Below are 16,746 nucleotides of genomic sequence, written 5' to 3' on the forward strand. Positions count from 1 at the left end.
CTACCTTCATAACTGAGGTGCACATACTTGTCCATGGATGTCTTTTATTTAAGCATGGATTATTTACTTCCTCGGATTTTTTTATGACAAAGCGTCACTGATCCCCCTGTCTGGGCAGCAGCATTTCTTATCCAGCATCACTGGGCAGGCTCTCAGATGTGCAGGCTCAGGCTCAGCACGTAGCAGCTGCTCTAGCAGGTTAAAGCTGAAGGGGATGGAAGTTGAGACTGGATGAGCTCCCTGAGAGCTCACGCCTCAGGATGGAAAGGTGAAAAGTTCCAGGTGGAGTCTTATCTGTTCTGGCAATTATGCAGTGATCGTGGAAGAGTCAGTGACCCTTTCTGGGTCTCAGTTTCCAAATCTGTAGACTAAGGGAGCTGCCAGGTATGGTTGTTACCAGAAGGGTGTCCTGATCCAGACCCCAAGAGAGGGTTCTTGGATCTTGCACAAGAAAGAATTTGGGGCAAGTCCATAAAGTGAAAGTAAGTTTATTTAGAAAGTAAAGGAATAGCTCTCTCTCCTCCTGCCATACAATATGCCGAAAGGAAAGAAAGCCAAGGGGAAGAAGGTGGTTCCGGCCCCTGCTGGAATGAAGAAACAGGAGGCCAAGAAAGTGGTGAATCCCCTGTTTGAGAAAAGGCCTGAGAATTTTGGCATTGGACAGGACATCCAGCCTAAAAGAGACCTCACCCACTTTGTGAAATGGCCCCGCTATATCAGGTTGCAGCGGCAGAGAGCCATCCTCTATAAGCGGCTGAAAGTGCCTCCTGTGATTAACCAGTTTACCCAGGCCCTGGACTGCCAAACAGCTACTCAGCTGCTTAAGCTGGCCCACGAGTACAGACCAGATCCAAAGCAAGAGAAGAAGCAGAGGCTGTTGGCCTGGGCCGAGAAGAAAACTGCTGGCAAAGGGGACATCCCCACTAAGAGACCACATGTCCTTCGAGCAGGAATTAACACCGTCACCACCTTGGTGGAGAACAAGAAAGCTCAGCTAGTGGTGATAGCACACAACGTGGATCCCATCGGGCTGGTTATCTTCTTGCCTGCCCTGTGTCATAAAATGGGGGTCCCTTACTGCATTATCAAGGGGAAGGCAAGACTGGGCCGTCTAGTCCACAGGAAGACCTGCACCACTGTCGCCCTCACACAGGTGCACTTGGAAGATAAAGGCGCTTTAGCTAAGCTGGTGGAAGCTATCAGGACCAATTACAATGACAGATATGATGAGATCCGCCGTCACTGGGGCAGCAATGTCCTGGGTCCCAAGTCTGTGGCTCTTATCGCCAAGCTTGAAAAGGCAAAGGCTAAATAACTTGCCACTAAACTGGGTTAAATGTACACTGTTGAGTTTTACACACATGAAAATAATTAAAATAATATAAATTTTAAAAAGAAAAAAAGAAAGTAAAGGGATGAAGAATAGTTACTTCATAGGGCAGAGCAGTGGTGTGGGCCACTCAGCTGCTTGTACTGATAGTTATTTCTTGATTGTATGCTAAACAAGAGGTAGATTATTCATAAGTTTTCTGGGAAAGAGGTGGGCAATTCCTGAAACTGAGGGTTCCTCTCCCTTTTAGACTGTATAAGGTAACTTCCTGATGTTGCCATGGCATCTGTAAACTGCCATGGTGCTGGTGGGAGTGTCTCTTAGCATGCTAATGCATTATAACTAGCATATAATGTGCAGTGAGGATGACCAGAGGTCATTCTCATTGCCATCTTAGTTTTGATGGGTTCTGGTCACTTCTTTACCACAACCTACTTTAACAGCAAGGTCTTTATAACCCGTATCTTGTGTTGACCTCCTACCTCATCCTGTGACTTAGAATGCCCTAACCTCCTAGGAATGCAGCCCAGTAGGTCTCAGCCTTATTTCACCCAGCCCTATTCAAGATGGAGTCACTCTGGTTTGAATGCCTCTGACATGGTGAATCAAGCCTATAGTCCCAGCTACTTGGGAGGCTGAGGTAGGAGGATCACTTGAGCTCAAGGGTTTGAGGCTGCAATGAGCCATAATACACCACTGCACTTCAGCCTGGGTGACAGAACGAGAATCCCACTAAAAAGAAAAGAAGAAAGAAAAAAGAAGGAAGAATTTTTTAAAAAAGAGGAAGGAGAAGAAGGAAGAAGAGAGCTGGCTGTGAAATGGCTTGCAGGTCCTCCCTGATGTGGCAGTCTCTGATTCTGTGACTCCATCTCCCTTCGTGATACCATCCACTTCCTCTGGTGTCACATAGGACTTCAGTGATGCCCATCAGCATCTGCCAGGCATGGAAGCAACAGGGCATGCAAAGATCCAAGAGAGGGGATAATAGAGACTGCTTCCTCCACATTTCCCTTGACCAGATCAAGCTGATCGATAGCAACTTGGGTACCAAATCTCCTAGCCGGTGTGCCCACTTATTCATACCATGACCTTGAAGGAAGCCAAAAAATTTCACCCCAAAATATATTTATTTGACATATTTCAAGATGGCTATTCAGAAGGGCTGGAAATAGAACAGTAGCTAAGAAGCTGTCTTTTGCAGAGAAATTCGCATCTGTAGAGAAAGCCCGCATCCCTGCAGCCAGGCTTTCTGAGGTCCTCCCTGGTCCAGATCTAGGAAAGATGAACTGAGAGTCTGACATCTCTCAAGATCTGAGAGGAACATTTCCCACCTTTTCTCTCTGAGGGCTGCTACCCATGAGGTTTCACCTACATGACAAGACCACCTTTGCTAGCCAGGCGTCCTCTTCTCTCCCTTCCATAACCTGTTTTGCCACTGTAACCTGATTTACCACCATAACCTGTTCTGGGCTGGGTTCTGGGCCCCCATTCTTTGTGTAACCTCAAGATGGTATAAAAGCATCAACCATCTGTCCATTTCTTCGAGATCTTATATTATGTCAGACTCCCATGCATATCAATAAACTTATATACTTTTTCTCCTACTAATTTGCATTTTGTCAGTTGATTTTTAGAGAACCTTCAGAGGGTGGAAGGGAAGTATTCCTACAACCTCATATCCACCTCTGTCCATTTGAAGAAAATTGTTCTGAACAATTCTGGGAAGAATGCTGAGAAAGAGATTATTTTTGACCACAGACCAACTCAAATATCTTTCTTCTTAATCCTCTGAATAAATGATTCATGGAATGCATGCATTTTAAGGAATTGAATGCTTTTCAGTTGTTTTCCTGGAACTTTCCATTTCTGAACAGTAATAAATATACCCAGACATATAGCTGAGTGACTATCAGAATGTCCCATGTGTCTGTTACATTTGCTCCAGAAAAATTCATTAATAAATAAACATATTCCATAAACATGCCAGATAAAACAAAGGTAATGAGATTCACTTTTAACAAGTCAATATTGAGAATAACAAATGATGACTTTTTTAGGGGATTTTCCTGTAAGCTTCCTGAAAGCCCCATAAATCTTTTCCTTCACCTACTTCTATCCATGACTATTTTCTCCTGATTAAAAATTTACCATCCCACAATTAAAAATCCAGTCAATTACACAATTACAAGAAAATGATAAGAATGTGGAAAATGGCAAAGAAACATGGGAGTGAGTCTTCTGATTGCTCAAATTCTCTTAATGCCCCAAATGAACCAAGGCTGCTACCCAATGTATTTTCTCAGAGGGACTGGAGTGTAGGTGGGATTGGCAGCCAGGGTCAAGTGTGATTTGAATATTATCATTATTATTATTATTGAGACAGTCTCACTCTGTCACCCAGGCTGGAGTGCAGTGACATGATCGTAGCTCACTGTAGCCTTGAACTCTTGGGCTCAAAGGATGCTCCTGTCTCAGCCTCCCCAGTAACTAGGACTACAGGCACATACCACAATGCCCAGCTATTTTTTTATTTTTAATTTTTGTAGAGACAGTGTCTCACTATGTTGCCCAGGCTGATCTCAAACTCCTGACCTCAAGCAATCCTCCCACCTCAGCCTCCCAAAGCACTAAGATTATAGATGTCAGCCCCCACACATGGCCCAATTTGAAGAATATTAAAAGTGTATTGTGCTGAAATGGCTTTCCCCACTGTCACTGGGTTCTGTGACTTCCATTCTGATGGTGTCCTGCACATAGTAAGGACTCAAATGAATGAATGAGTTAAGTCTTGATTGGCCAAGGTACAGGGTCACATTTGTTTTGTACGATAAGGTTTGCAAAAGTCCAAGGTAGAGAAGAGTATCCCACTAGGCTTTCTCAGCTTAACGAAAATACTCCCTAAGCTTAAAATGGTATTATGGAAAGAAGAGGAGATTTGGAATCTTATAGACCTGGTTGAAACCTAGCCCCACACTTGCAAACCAGTTTCATGATCTTGAACAAGATCTTAATATCCCTGAGTCTCAGTTTTACATTCATCTTCAAGTAGCTGTAATAAGGTCTAATTCACAGAATGGTTAGGGGTAGAATAAAATAACCTATCTAAATTACCTAGAGCAGCAATGAAGATAGCAGATAATCAATAAATATTTAGGTTTTTCTCCCAACCCATCCCTACCCACCAATCCTTCGGCTTTAATTACTTTTATTTTAATTCAGCTTTTCCATGTAACCAAAGCAGGAAAAAATGTCTAACAAACTATTCAAAATATTTTTTCTCATTATTAAGTACATTACATAGTGATTTATCAATCAAAGTTGTATTATTATTTGTTTTTGGAACTTAATGGTTAGAATCTGAAAAAAAGAAGAACCATTCTGAGCCCACAAAAAGTTTTTCTCTATAAAGAGTTTGAAGGTCTGCATTCACTATTTTTGCAGACTGAACTTTGTTTTAAGGAAATTCTTTGATTGTATGGATTTGAAAGAAAACACTGCAAGATTGTCCCTGCTGCTTTGGAGTGACCATTGACCTGAATGCAATATTTCACATTGAGGAGAAATTTGGCTGAAGAATTAGAACATTGCTAGACTTAATTGAGCTAAAGCCATTTAAGAATGTCTTGCCAATAAAAGAATGTCTTGCCTTTTGATGGTGGTGGGGGTGATAGTCTCTGGGGAGAGTAATGGAGTGTTCTTAGCTCTGTGTGACTCTAGAGGGCCTTCTGCACACTGATGCTTGTGCTCTGGAAACTGTTGGTGGAAAATCTGGATTGGAGAGATGGCAGGAGATAGAAAGGACCTGTGTTTCTTTCCAGAAGATTCTTCACACCAGAGCAGAGATGGTGGAAAATACTGGCTTGAGCTTGGCACGGACCAACACAGACTAGTGTATCAATTCTCCTAAGTGATGTTATCAATGAATAAATGACTCAGAACATACTGATATCAGACCATTATGTTCCAAAGATATTATCCTGCTGGAGACACAGAGCAAGGTCATTACCCTGTGTGGAGGAGTGGATTCCTCCAGAGGGAAGTAGATACTTCCATTGTTAATTCTTGAAGGAAACGGTAGATTATGGAACAGGAACCCAGGGCAATTGGGTGTGGGACTTATGCTGAGCTTCCGGCAAAACGTTTCTTCTCTTTCTGCGGCTCATGACATCCTGGCATCAACTGTCCTGTGAGCCATCCATGGAAGAAGGTCTCTTCTGAAGCCACAGTGGAGGTAGCTTAGGTAGATGCAGTGAAGAATCGCTGCCCAGGGCAGCTGTCAGTAGTAACAGAGCTGACGAGACAATGGCTCAGAGAGGAGGCAGTGCTACAAACACAAGGACCTAGTGGAGAGCACACCACAGACATGTCGCACTAGGGGGCTGCCTTGGGAGAGGCAAATGTTCTTCCTGGTAAGTGGAGGTTCAAGCCAATGTCAGATAATAAAGGAAATCTAATCACATCGTATATTCATAGGCTTCTTAGGTTTTAATATTTTGTTTACAGATGAATCATTTCCCTAAGCCTGCTCGTCTCAATTGACCTGGTTAAAATTGTTTCCAAACCCAGCAATTCTAAAGAGCAGAACTTGATCAGAATGGAAACTTTCTGGACTTGCTCACTAAACCTAAGACCCTCATCTCAGCCCACCCAGTGAGCATACCTGGAGTTTTTGTTATTTCTTTCAAAAGACTCCCCCAGCCACCCCATCCTGCCTTTTAACAGAAAGAAAGGAAAAAAAATGTGTGTTGGATTCAGCCCCACCATATTGGTATTTATGCACCAGAGACAAATTATGTCTTCATTATAAATTCAGTTCTGAATTATGCTTCAGTAGCAAAACGCTCTGTATTATATTCATAGAAGAAGACTGTGTGATCTCCCAACCTCAGCTCAGATGGAAAGAACACTTCTGTGCGGCTGCTCACCCTAACCTGATCACATTTCCAGACAGCACCCCAGCAAATTAAGCGGATGCTAAAATCACTTAGAAGCGTGTCTAATGCACAGGATAAACGAGCTACTGGAAAGAGGTATAGGATCAGTAATACAAAAGAAAAAAGGAAAGAAAGCATAGCCCATTTGGAACTGAGGGAAGAAATCACACACCACTTAACAAGGGAAATTGCTGCATTTCACCAAGGCAGGTGCACCAGGCATGTTTGTATATTCAATCATTACCAGGAATTAAAGAGCCCATGTAAGAAGGCAATGTTACAAATCGATTCACACGCTATTTATAATTCTTTAACAATGTTTGATGTTCTGCAGTCAGAAAAATAGATCATGGGAATGGTTTGCTGAAAAAAATTAAACACACGGTCTTTATTTCTCTCTGCTGAATGAAGTGCTGTAACCACCATTTATATTTTTTCCAATGCCATAAAAATGTCTTTGTTGTTATGCACAACACTATATAAAACCTGGTGCAAAGAGGATTCTTGCTTACTCGGGCTTGAGAGTAGAGGAAACAGCCAAAGGAATGGAAATCAGGGCTCCTAGAAACCACATTCTCAGGCCCCATCCAAGAGTCTGAGAGGGAAGACCAAGGTAGTCAGCCTAACAGCCTTCAACCTCACCCTGAAACTGGGAGCAGTTTCCCTTGAAACTGGGAAAGAGAAAAATGTTTCAGTTGTCCTTAGACTTCGTTTCCGGAGAGCCAGGCCTGAGTCTTGCAAATGGAAGTGAGAAGGAAAGTGACAGAAACCAAAATATCTCACCACAAATTCGATTCCCTGGCATCATGAGTATTTTACACTAAAAATCCAGAGACCATCAAGTGCTGGAAGAGACTTTTGCCTTATCTACATAAAGATAGGATTGGCTGGGTGCGCTGGCTCATGCCTGTAATTACACACTTTGGGAAGACAAGGCAAGAGGATCACTTGAACCCAGGAGTTCAAGACCAGCCTGGACAACATGACAGAGAAAAGAGAGAGAGAGAGGACTGACCCACCAACGAGAACAATCGTTCTTGTTCTCCTCCTTGTTAATGCATTATCCAATACAGGAAAGAAGACCATTTTCCAAGACAATGACTGTCTCAAATGGTCATTTAAATTCCAAAAAGAACATTTGCAAGTTAATATCTGTTTCTCCCCACTTCCAATAGGCAAAGCAATCTTAAGCAAAAAGAACAAAGCCAGAGACATAAGGTTATAGTAACCAAACAGCATGGTACTGATACGAAAGTAGACACCTAGACCAATGAAACACAATAAAGAACCCAGAATTAGAGCCAAATACCTGGAAGCCACCAATCTTCAACAAAGCAGATGAAAACATACACTGGGGAAAGGACACCCTATTCAATAAACGGTGCTGGGAAAATTGGATAACCACAGGTAGAACAATGAAACTGGATCTCTATCGCTCACCATATATAAAACTTAACTTGAGATGAATTAAAGACTTAGATCTAAGACCTGAAACCACAAAAATTCTAGAAGATAAAATAGGGAAAACTCTTCTGGACATTGTCCTAAACTAAAAATGTATCACCAAGATCCCGAAAGCAAATGCAACAAAAAGAAAAGTAAATTAGTGGGACCTAATTAAATAAAGCTTCTGCACAGCAAAAGAAATAATCAGCAGAGTAAATAGACAATCTACAGAATGGGAGAAAATATTTACAAACTATACACACAACAAAGGACTAATATTCAGAATCTACAAGGAACTCAAACAAATCAGCAAGATAAAAAAAATCCTATTAAAAAGTTGTCAAATGACATGAACAGACATTTTTCAAAAGAAGACACACAAATGGCCAAAATACACCTGAAAAGATGTTCAACATCACTAATCATCAGAGTAATGCAAATTAAAGCCACAATGAGATACCACCTTAACCCAGCCAGAATGGCCATTATCAAAAATTCAAAAAACAATAGATGTTGGTGCAGATGCAGGAGAAAGGGAACACTTAGACACTGTGGGGGTTACTACAACTGTGTCCAGAATTGGGGGGGTCTTGGTCTCATTGACTTCAAGAATGAAGCCGCGGACCCTCGCGGTGAGTGTTACAGCTCTTAAGATAGCGCGTCTGGAGTTGTTCGTTCCTCTCGGTGGGCTCGTGGTCTCGCGGGGCTCAGGAGTGAAGCTGCAAACCTTCGCGGTGAGTGTTACAGTTCTTAAGGTGTTGCGTCTGGAGTTGTTCGTTTCTCCCGGCAGGCTCGTGGTCTCGCTGGCTTCAGAAGTGAAGCCGCAAACCTTGGCGGTGAGTGTTACAGCTCATAAAAGCAGCGTGGACCCAAAGAGTAAACAGTAGCAAGATTTATTGTAAAGAGCGAAACAACAAAGCTTCCACAGCGTTGAAGGGGACCCGAGCGAGGTGCCAATGCTGGTTCGGGCAGCCTGCTTTTATTTTCTTATCTGGCCCCACCCACATCCTGCCGATTGGTAGAGCCCAGTGGCCTGTTTTGTCAGGGTGCTGATTGGTGCGTTTACAATCCCTGAGCTACATACAAAGGTTCTCCACCTCCCCATCAGATTAGTTAGATACAGAGTTTCAACACACAGGTTCTCCAAGGCCCCACCAGAGCAGCTAGATACAGAGTGTCGATTGGTGCACTCACAAGCCTTGAGCTAAACACAGGGTGCTGATTGGTGTGTTTACAAACCTTGAGTTAGATACAGAGTGCCAACTGGTGTATTTACAATCCTTGAGCTAGACATAAAGGTTCTCCACGTCCTCACCAGAGCAGCTAGATACAGAGTGTCGATTGGTGCACTCACAAACCTTGAGCTAAACACAGGGTGCTGATTGGTGTGTTTACAATCCCTGAGCTAGATATAAAGACTCTCCACGTCCCCACCAGACTCAGGAGCCCAGCTGGCTTCATCTAGTGGATCCCGCACCGGGGCTGCAGGTGGAGCTGCCTGCCAGTCCTGCGCCGTGCGCTTGCATTCCTCAGCCCTTGGGTGGTCGATGGGACTGGGCGCCGTGGAGCATGGGGTGGCGCTCGTCGGGGAGGCTCGGGCCGCACAGGAGCCCACGGAGGGGGTGGGAGGCTCAGGCATGGCGGGCTGCAGGTCCCGAGCCCTGCCCCGTGGGAAGGCAGCCAAGGCCCGGCGAGAAATCGAGCGCAGCGCCGGTGGGCCGGCACTGCTGGGGGACCCAGTACACCCTCCGCAGCCACTGGCCCGGGTGCTAAGTCCCCCACTGCCCAGGGCCAGCAGGGCTGGCTGGCTGCTCCGAGTGCGGGGCCCACCAAGCCCACGCCCACCCGGAACCCCGGCTGGCCCGCAAGTGCCGCACACTGCCCCGGTTCCCGCTCGTGTCTCTCCCTCCACACCTCCCTGCAAGCTGAGGGAGTGGGCTCCGGCCTTGGCCAGCCCAGAAAGTGGCTCCCACAGTGCAGTGGGGGACTGAAGGGCTCCTCAAATGCCACCAAAGTGGGAGCCCAGGCAGGGGAGGTGCCGAGAGCAAGCGAGGGCTCTGAGGGCTGCCAGCACGCTGTCACCTCTCACAACCTTTATGGAAAACAGTTTGGAGATTTCTCAAAGAACTCAAAATAGATCTACCATTCGATCCAGCAATCCACTACTGGGTATCTACCCAAAAGAAAATTAGTCATGATACAAAAAAGACACCTGAATGCATGTTCATCACAGCACAATTCACAATTGCAAAGATATGGAGTCAACCTGAGTGCCCATCAACTGATGAGTGGATAAAGAGTATGTGAGAGAGAGAGAGAGAGAGAGAGAGAGATACACACACACACACACACATCACATACACAGATTGTGATATACATATATCACAATCTCTCCATATATATATATATATACACACACACACACATACACACACACACACAGACACACACCAGGGAACAGTACTCAGCCATAAAAAAAATAAATAATGCTTTTTGCAGCAACTTAAATGGAACCAGACGCCACTATCCTAAGTGAAGTAACTCAGGAATAGAAAACCAAATACTGCATGTTCTCACTTTAAGAGGGAGCTAAACTATGGGTACACGAATGACACAGGAGGCGGGGCAGAGAAGTGCTGGGAGAAGAAGGGTGGGGTCCCTTTTGAGGGCTCCACCCCTAGGCCTGTGCGCACAGACCTAGGTGAGGACAGGCATTTCTGTTTTCATGCCAAAATGTTGCATTTCCCAAGACCACCCTGGCCCGCCACACCTCCATCCTGTGCCTATAAAAACCCCGAGTCCCTGTTGGGAAGAATACACAAGCAGCTGGACATCGAGAGGAACACAGTGGCAGAACAGCACACCGACAGGTACCAGCAGACTCCAGCAGGCCATGGACTGACAGAACGACACACATGAATGGCTCACAAAAGGATGGAGGTGCCATTCCTGTGTGTCTGCAAACCCCTCCCCACCACTCAGAAACCTGGAAGCTGAACTACTGGCTCTGGCTCTCATCACCTTTGGAGGACCCCACAGAAATTCCTGTTCTTTAGCAAAGGGTTCACCTGAGACAGATGTCTCTATAATGTCACAGACAAAACATCTTCATTTTCTTCCCACAGCTTTGGGGGACTTGTTAGAGCTCTATACCATGAGGCTAGAGCTAAGTTTTCTCACCACTTACGGAGAGAGTGAAAGAATCTCTGCAGTGGTAAATCATCCCCAGCTTGAGGAAAGGCATGGATACTGAAGGAAACCAAAATACTTCACTCCAAAGCCTACTTCTTTGACATATTTCAAGATGGCAATTCAGAAGGGCTGGAAATAGAAGACTAGCTAAGAAGCTGTCTTTTGCGGGGAGCTTTGCCTCTATAGAGAAAATCTGATTCATGCAGCCATGCATTCTCTGAGGCCCACCCTTGTCCGGATCTAGGAAAGATGAACTGAGAGTCTGACATCTCTAAAGATCTAAAAGAAACATATACCATTTCATCTCTCTGAGGGCTGCTACCCCTTGAGGTTTCATCTACACAACAAGGCCACCTTTGCTAGCCATCCACCCTCTTCTCTCCCTTCCATAACTTGTCTTGCCACCGTCACATGATTTACGACCATAACCTGTTTGTGGCCATGCTCTGAGCCCACATTCTTTGCGTAACCTCATAGCTAATGCATGCGGGGCTTAGTACCCAGGTGATGGGTTGATAGGTGCCACAAACCACCATGGCACACGTTTACATATGGAACAAACCTGCATTCCTGCACATGTATCCCAGAACTTTAAATTAAATTAAATTTAAAAAAAGAGGGAGAAAAGCTTCTGAGCCTCACTGAGGGGGTGGGGTCATCTGTGTTGTCCCCCATGCATATTATTAATAATAAATTTGCACGCCTTCTTTCTTATTAACCTGCCTTTTGTCAGTTGGTTTTTCAGTAAAACTTCCAGAGGGCAAAGAGAAAATTTTCCCTTGGCCTCTATAACACCAGCTAACCAGAAGTAGGCTTTGGGGAAAGCGTGTGCTTTGAGTCACCCAGAACCATCAGTGACACTTTCATTACCCTTACCCAGGCCTCTGCAGCATGTGACACTGGGTATCTACCACAGCCATGTGATTTCCTCAGTGCTGGGTGAACCTAAGGGAAGAAGACTTAACCTCTGCCCTCCAGGAGCACACAGATCTTTATTATTTTTTTAATTTATTTTAATTTATTTATTTATTTTGAGATGGAGTCTTGTGGTCACCCAGGCTGCAGTGCAGTGGCACAATCTTGGGTCACTGCACCTCTGCCTCCCGGGTTCAAGCTATTCTCCTGCCTCAGCCTCCCAAGTAGCTAGGACTACAAGGTGTGCACCACCATGCCTGGCTAAATTTTGTATTTTAGTGGAGACAGGGTTTTGCCTTTTTCTTTTCCTTTCCTTTTTTTTTTTTTTGAGACGGAGTCCCGCTCTGTTGCCCAGGCTGGAGTGCAGTGGCACGATCTTGGCTCACTGTAGCCACTGCTTCACAGGTTCAAGCAATTCTCCTGCCTCAGCCTCCCGAGTAGCTGGGACTACAGACGCACGCCACCACGCCCAGCTATTTTTTTTTTAAATATTTTTAGTAGAGATGGGGTTTCACCATGTTGGCCAAGCTGATCTTGATCTCCTGACCTCATGATCCATCCGCCTCAGCCTCCCAAAGTGCTGGGATTACAGGCCTGAGCCACTGCGCCTGGCCGGGTTTTGCCATTTTGCCCAGCTGGTCTCAAACTCCTGACCTCAAGTGATCCACCCATCTTGGCCTCTCAAAGTGTTGGGATTACAGGCGTGAGCCACTGTGCCTGGCCCAGGAGCTCACAGATTGCAAAATAAGTGGAAAGCATTGTGAAATTAAGTAATCTGAATTTAAAGCTGTTGGATGTTAGGATTTTTTTTTCTTTTTTCTTTTTTTTTGAGACAGGGTCTCGTTCTATCACCCCGACTGGAGTGCAGTGGCGCCATCTCAGCTCACTGCAACATCTGCCTCCTGGGTTCAAGCGATTCTCCCACCTCAGCCCCCCAAGTAGCTGGGATTACAGGCGTGCATCATCATGCCTGGCCAATTTTTTGTATTTTTAGTAGAGACGTAGTTTTGCCATGTTGGTCATTTCGCTATGTTGATCTTGAACTTCTGGCCTCAAGTGATCCGCCTGCCTCAGCCTCTCAAAGTGCTGGGATTACAGGCATGAGCCACCATGCCTGGCCAAGCTGTTGGTACGTTAGAGTACTCTGAGCCTTGAATGAAATGTGGCTATTCACCCTGAGCCACACAGCACATAGTGAACTTCTGCCTTTTTTTTTTCTTTCTGTAAATAATTAAGACTTATTGGTAAGAATAACAAGTGGCTCCAGAGATAAGACGCACTCAGATCTTTACCTCTAGTCAGGTAGTAATAAAATAATTTTCCTTGGAATGTAGCAATCTGTAACCAATCAAATCACTGTAACCTATGCACTAGTCTTCGGTAGAAAATGCTGTAATCCTGCTAATACTTCCCTGTGTCTGCCTGTATAAGTGAAACTTGAGCTGCTTCACTTTGGAATATGGGCCCCATTCATGTAGAATCTGTGTTTTCCAGGTGGCTACCCTTAAGCTTTATGCTCAAATAAATTCTATATTTAATCATATTTTAAAATCTTATTATTTAAGGTTGACAGCATAATGCGAGTATTATCAGTGGCTAATATGGGGAAAAACTGATAATATGGGAAATTAACAGTGTCTAACAAAGGAAGAATCCCAAACCAGGAAGAAGGCGTAGCAAGTCAGGACTTCTCAAGGACAAGGGTAGTACTCGAATGCCTATCACAGTGCCCTGCATAGAATAGGAACCTACGAGGCTGGGCGTGGGGGCTTACACCTGTAATCCCAACTACTCGGGAGGCTGAGGCAGGAGAATTGCTTGAACCCGGGAGGTGGAGGTTGCAGTGAGCCAAGACAGGGACACTGCACTCCAGCCTGGGTGACAGAGCGAGACTCTGTCTCAAAAAAAAAAAAAAGAATAGGCACCTACTGTTTGCACCAAACTGCACTGAATATGCACTAAACTGACTGGGAATCTTCCCTCTGCCCAATGAATACCTCCTTTTTGCCAGCACTACCCATCTCCCCTCCATACCCTGTCTTCCAGCAATGCCCCTAACAATACAAAAGGTCTGTTTTGCAGAAGGTATTAATATTACTGGAATGTGGGTTTAGATTATCTAGGTTTAAATTCTGTCTCAACCACTACCTTGCCTTGTGAACTCAGACAGGCAATTTATCTTTTCTCATCAGCAAAACAAGGGGACTGTTCTAGGATCTCCGAGTTTCTTCCAACTTTGAAACTCTACGCTTCTAAGTTTCAATGTAAAAAATAATCATTTCCAGGACTGCTAAGAAGATTTTTAAAAAGCAATGAATACACATATGCTTTATTAATCATTATCCAAGTGCTATGGATGCGTAGTCCACAACCTAACAGAAAAGGATAGGAAGGGTGATCAGTTCTCCTTTGAGTATTCTGCCGGGTGTTCTACACTTAAGAACCTCTAGTCAATTTTATTTGAGTTCAATCACATATTTCTTAAGGTCCAGGTATGTCTGCATATATTATAATTTTCATAGACACACATAGTTAGGAACTTTGCATTGGGTACTTGGCAGGATTTTCCTCCAAATACTCTTATATGCCATAAATTAATTCTCCAGGTCGTCCTCTATAACTGCCTTGAAGATGAGTCTACCTTTGGAGGTTTCAGTGGCTAAACTGAAAGGGCTCCAATGTGTTCTGACTTCCAAGCGTTAACAAACACTGCACAAACAGGTCTGCATGTATGCCCATTTTTCATCTTTATCTGAATTATGACATAATTAATAAAGATATTTAGAAATAGCTGGATGTTTAACTTTATGTAGACAATCATTGTTAGCTGAATTTTTCACAGTACTTTTGCAAATGTCTACCAACCTCTTTCAGACTAAGCCCCACAGAGACAGTATGCACCATTTCCAGGCCAAACCTTTTAAGAAGTAGTCCTCGAACAGTTGATTTTTTTTCCCTAATGGCTAATTCTGAGATATGATTAGTGTTGCTATTACAAATAGTATCTTATTTCCTACTACAAGCTTGTTGGTTATTGCTGGAATAGTACAATACTACACACACAGCTTCTATTCAGAACCTGGCTGGATTCTCTCCTAGTTAAAGTTTACTCATTGATTAATTGAGTAGAAAGTGAATAGCTAAGAGCTCAAATAGTTGAGCTAGACTTCCTGGGTTCTAATCCCAGTTCCAACATTTTAGTTTTGGAAAATATTTGTCGATACGCCTTCAAATATTTCAACCCCTCCATTTGTTTTTTCACTATTTTGGGGTCTCTTTTTACATGGATGTTGATGCTTCTGTTTCTGCCTCCCTGTAGTTTAGTCTCTCAATCTTTCTTTGCATGCCTTCCTAATGTTTTCTTTAAAAAAAAAAATAGGCTGGGTGCAGTGGCTCACACCTGTAATCCTAGCACTTTGGGAAGCCGATGAGGGCGGGTCACGAGGTCAGGAGATAGAGACCATCCTGGCTAACACGGTGAAACCCTGTCTCTACTAAAAATAGAAAAAATTAGCTAGGCGTGGTGGCGGGCGCCTGTAGTCCCAGCTACTCGGGAGGCTGAGGCAGAAGAATGGCGTGAACCTGGGAGGCAGAGCTTGCAGTGAGCCGAGATTGTGCCACTGCACTCCAGCCTGGGCGACAGAGCGAGACTCCATCTTAAAAAAATATATATATATATATATACAGAGAGAGAGAGAGAGAGAGAGAGAAGGGATCTCACTATGTTGCCCAGGCTGGTCTCAAATTCCTGGGACCAAGCGATCCACCCACCTCGACTTCCCAAAATGCTGGTATTACAGAAATGCACCACTATGCCTAGCCACTTTTGTAATTTCCTGACCTAGTCTTTCATCTTATTTATTCTTCAGCTTTATCAATTTCATTTCACAATCATCCATTAAATAATAAAACTTTCATTTCAATAATTATATTTTTAAAGTTGTTATTTCAGATTGCTTCTTTATGCCTGTTTGTTTCTGTGGCATTTTTCAAAATAGTCTCTTTTATTTCTCTGGTGATACTAATTGTATTTATTTTGCCTTCTCAATCTGTTTTACTTTTGATTTTACTTCCTCTAGGAGAGTTCTGCCAGTTTGCTGCCTTTCATTATATTTACACTCCTCAGATGCCTGGGAATTTCCCTTATGTCTTTGCTGGGCTTTGTTTGTTTGTTTGTTTGTTTTGAGGCAGGATCTTGCTCTGTTGCCTAGGCTGGAGTGCAGTGGCACAATCACACTCAATGCAGCCTCAATCTCCTGGGCTCAGGCGATACTCCCGCCTCAGCCTCCTGACTAGCTGGGACTACAGGCACACAACATCATAGCTGGATAATTTTCTAATTTTTTTTCTTTTCCAGGCTGGTCTCCCTTGGCCTACCAAAGTGCTAGGATGATAGGCATGAGCCATTGCACCCAGCCATCTTTGCTTTTTATTCTTGTAGGACTAACAGTTGCTTTTGCTAGTAATGTCTACCTGAAGAGGTGGATGAAAACCTAGGATCTAGTTTCTGTCCCATAGGTATTAATAGGCCTAGGCTAGAGAGGCCCTAGAATTGTAATCTGGGCTCAAACATTCCTTGTTCTTCCGGCCATCCCTCTCCCCAGGGAACCTCAGAATTAATCAGGAACTGCTGTGAGCTGCACTGATTTGTAGTGTGCCATCTTCTGTCCCTGTGATAATGGCTTTGCCCTTGGGAGAACTGTGACGTTTCCAGGCCTGCTAATTCCCTCTCTCATCTATTGACTTCCCATACCAGCTGGGCTCCTGAGCCGCCCTGGGGCAGCCTAACCTTGCAGCTTCAGGCTGGCTTTCTTGCCACCTGGCAGCAATCAGATTAACAATGGCCCCTTTAGAGAAGGGAAGAGAATACAATTCTGCCACTATTCTCAGCCCCTCTCCCTCTCATACCACCTGGCCCTTTCCCACTCC

At 44.3% G+C, this 16,746-nt stretch overlaps 1 protein-coding gene and 1 long non-coding RNA gene across 2 annotated transcripts in view; one reads left to right on the plus strand and one right to left on the minus strand.

Annotated features, from left to right (window-relative positions):
* LOC134759219 (uncharacterized) overlaps window positions 1-16,746 on the minus strand; it is a 121,751-nt gene that overhangs the window by 22,818 nt on the left and 82,187 nt on the right. The gene's annotated exons all lie outside the window — the stretch shown is intronic.
* On the plus strand, window positions 536-1,315 carry LOC101143037 (large ribosomal subunit protein eL8-like). The gene has a single exon (XM_055352962.1). It carries the CDS (start codon window positions 536-538, stop codon window positions 1,313-1,315), a length of 780 nt encoding a protein of 259 aa, XP_055208937.1.

Source organism: Gorilla gorilla, chromosome 8 (genome assembly GCF_029281585.2).
Source record: "Gorilla gorilla gorilla isolate KB3781 chromosome 8, NHGRI_mGorGor1-v2.1_pri, whole genome shotgun sequence".
Lineage (NCBI taxonomy): Eukaryota > Metazoa > Chordata > Mammalia > Primates > Hominidae > Gorilla > Gorilla gorilla.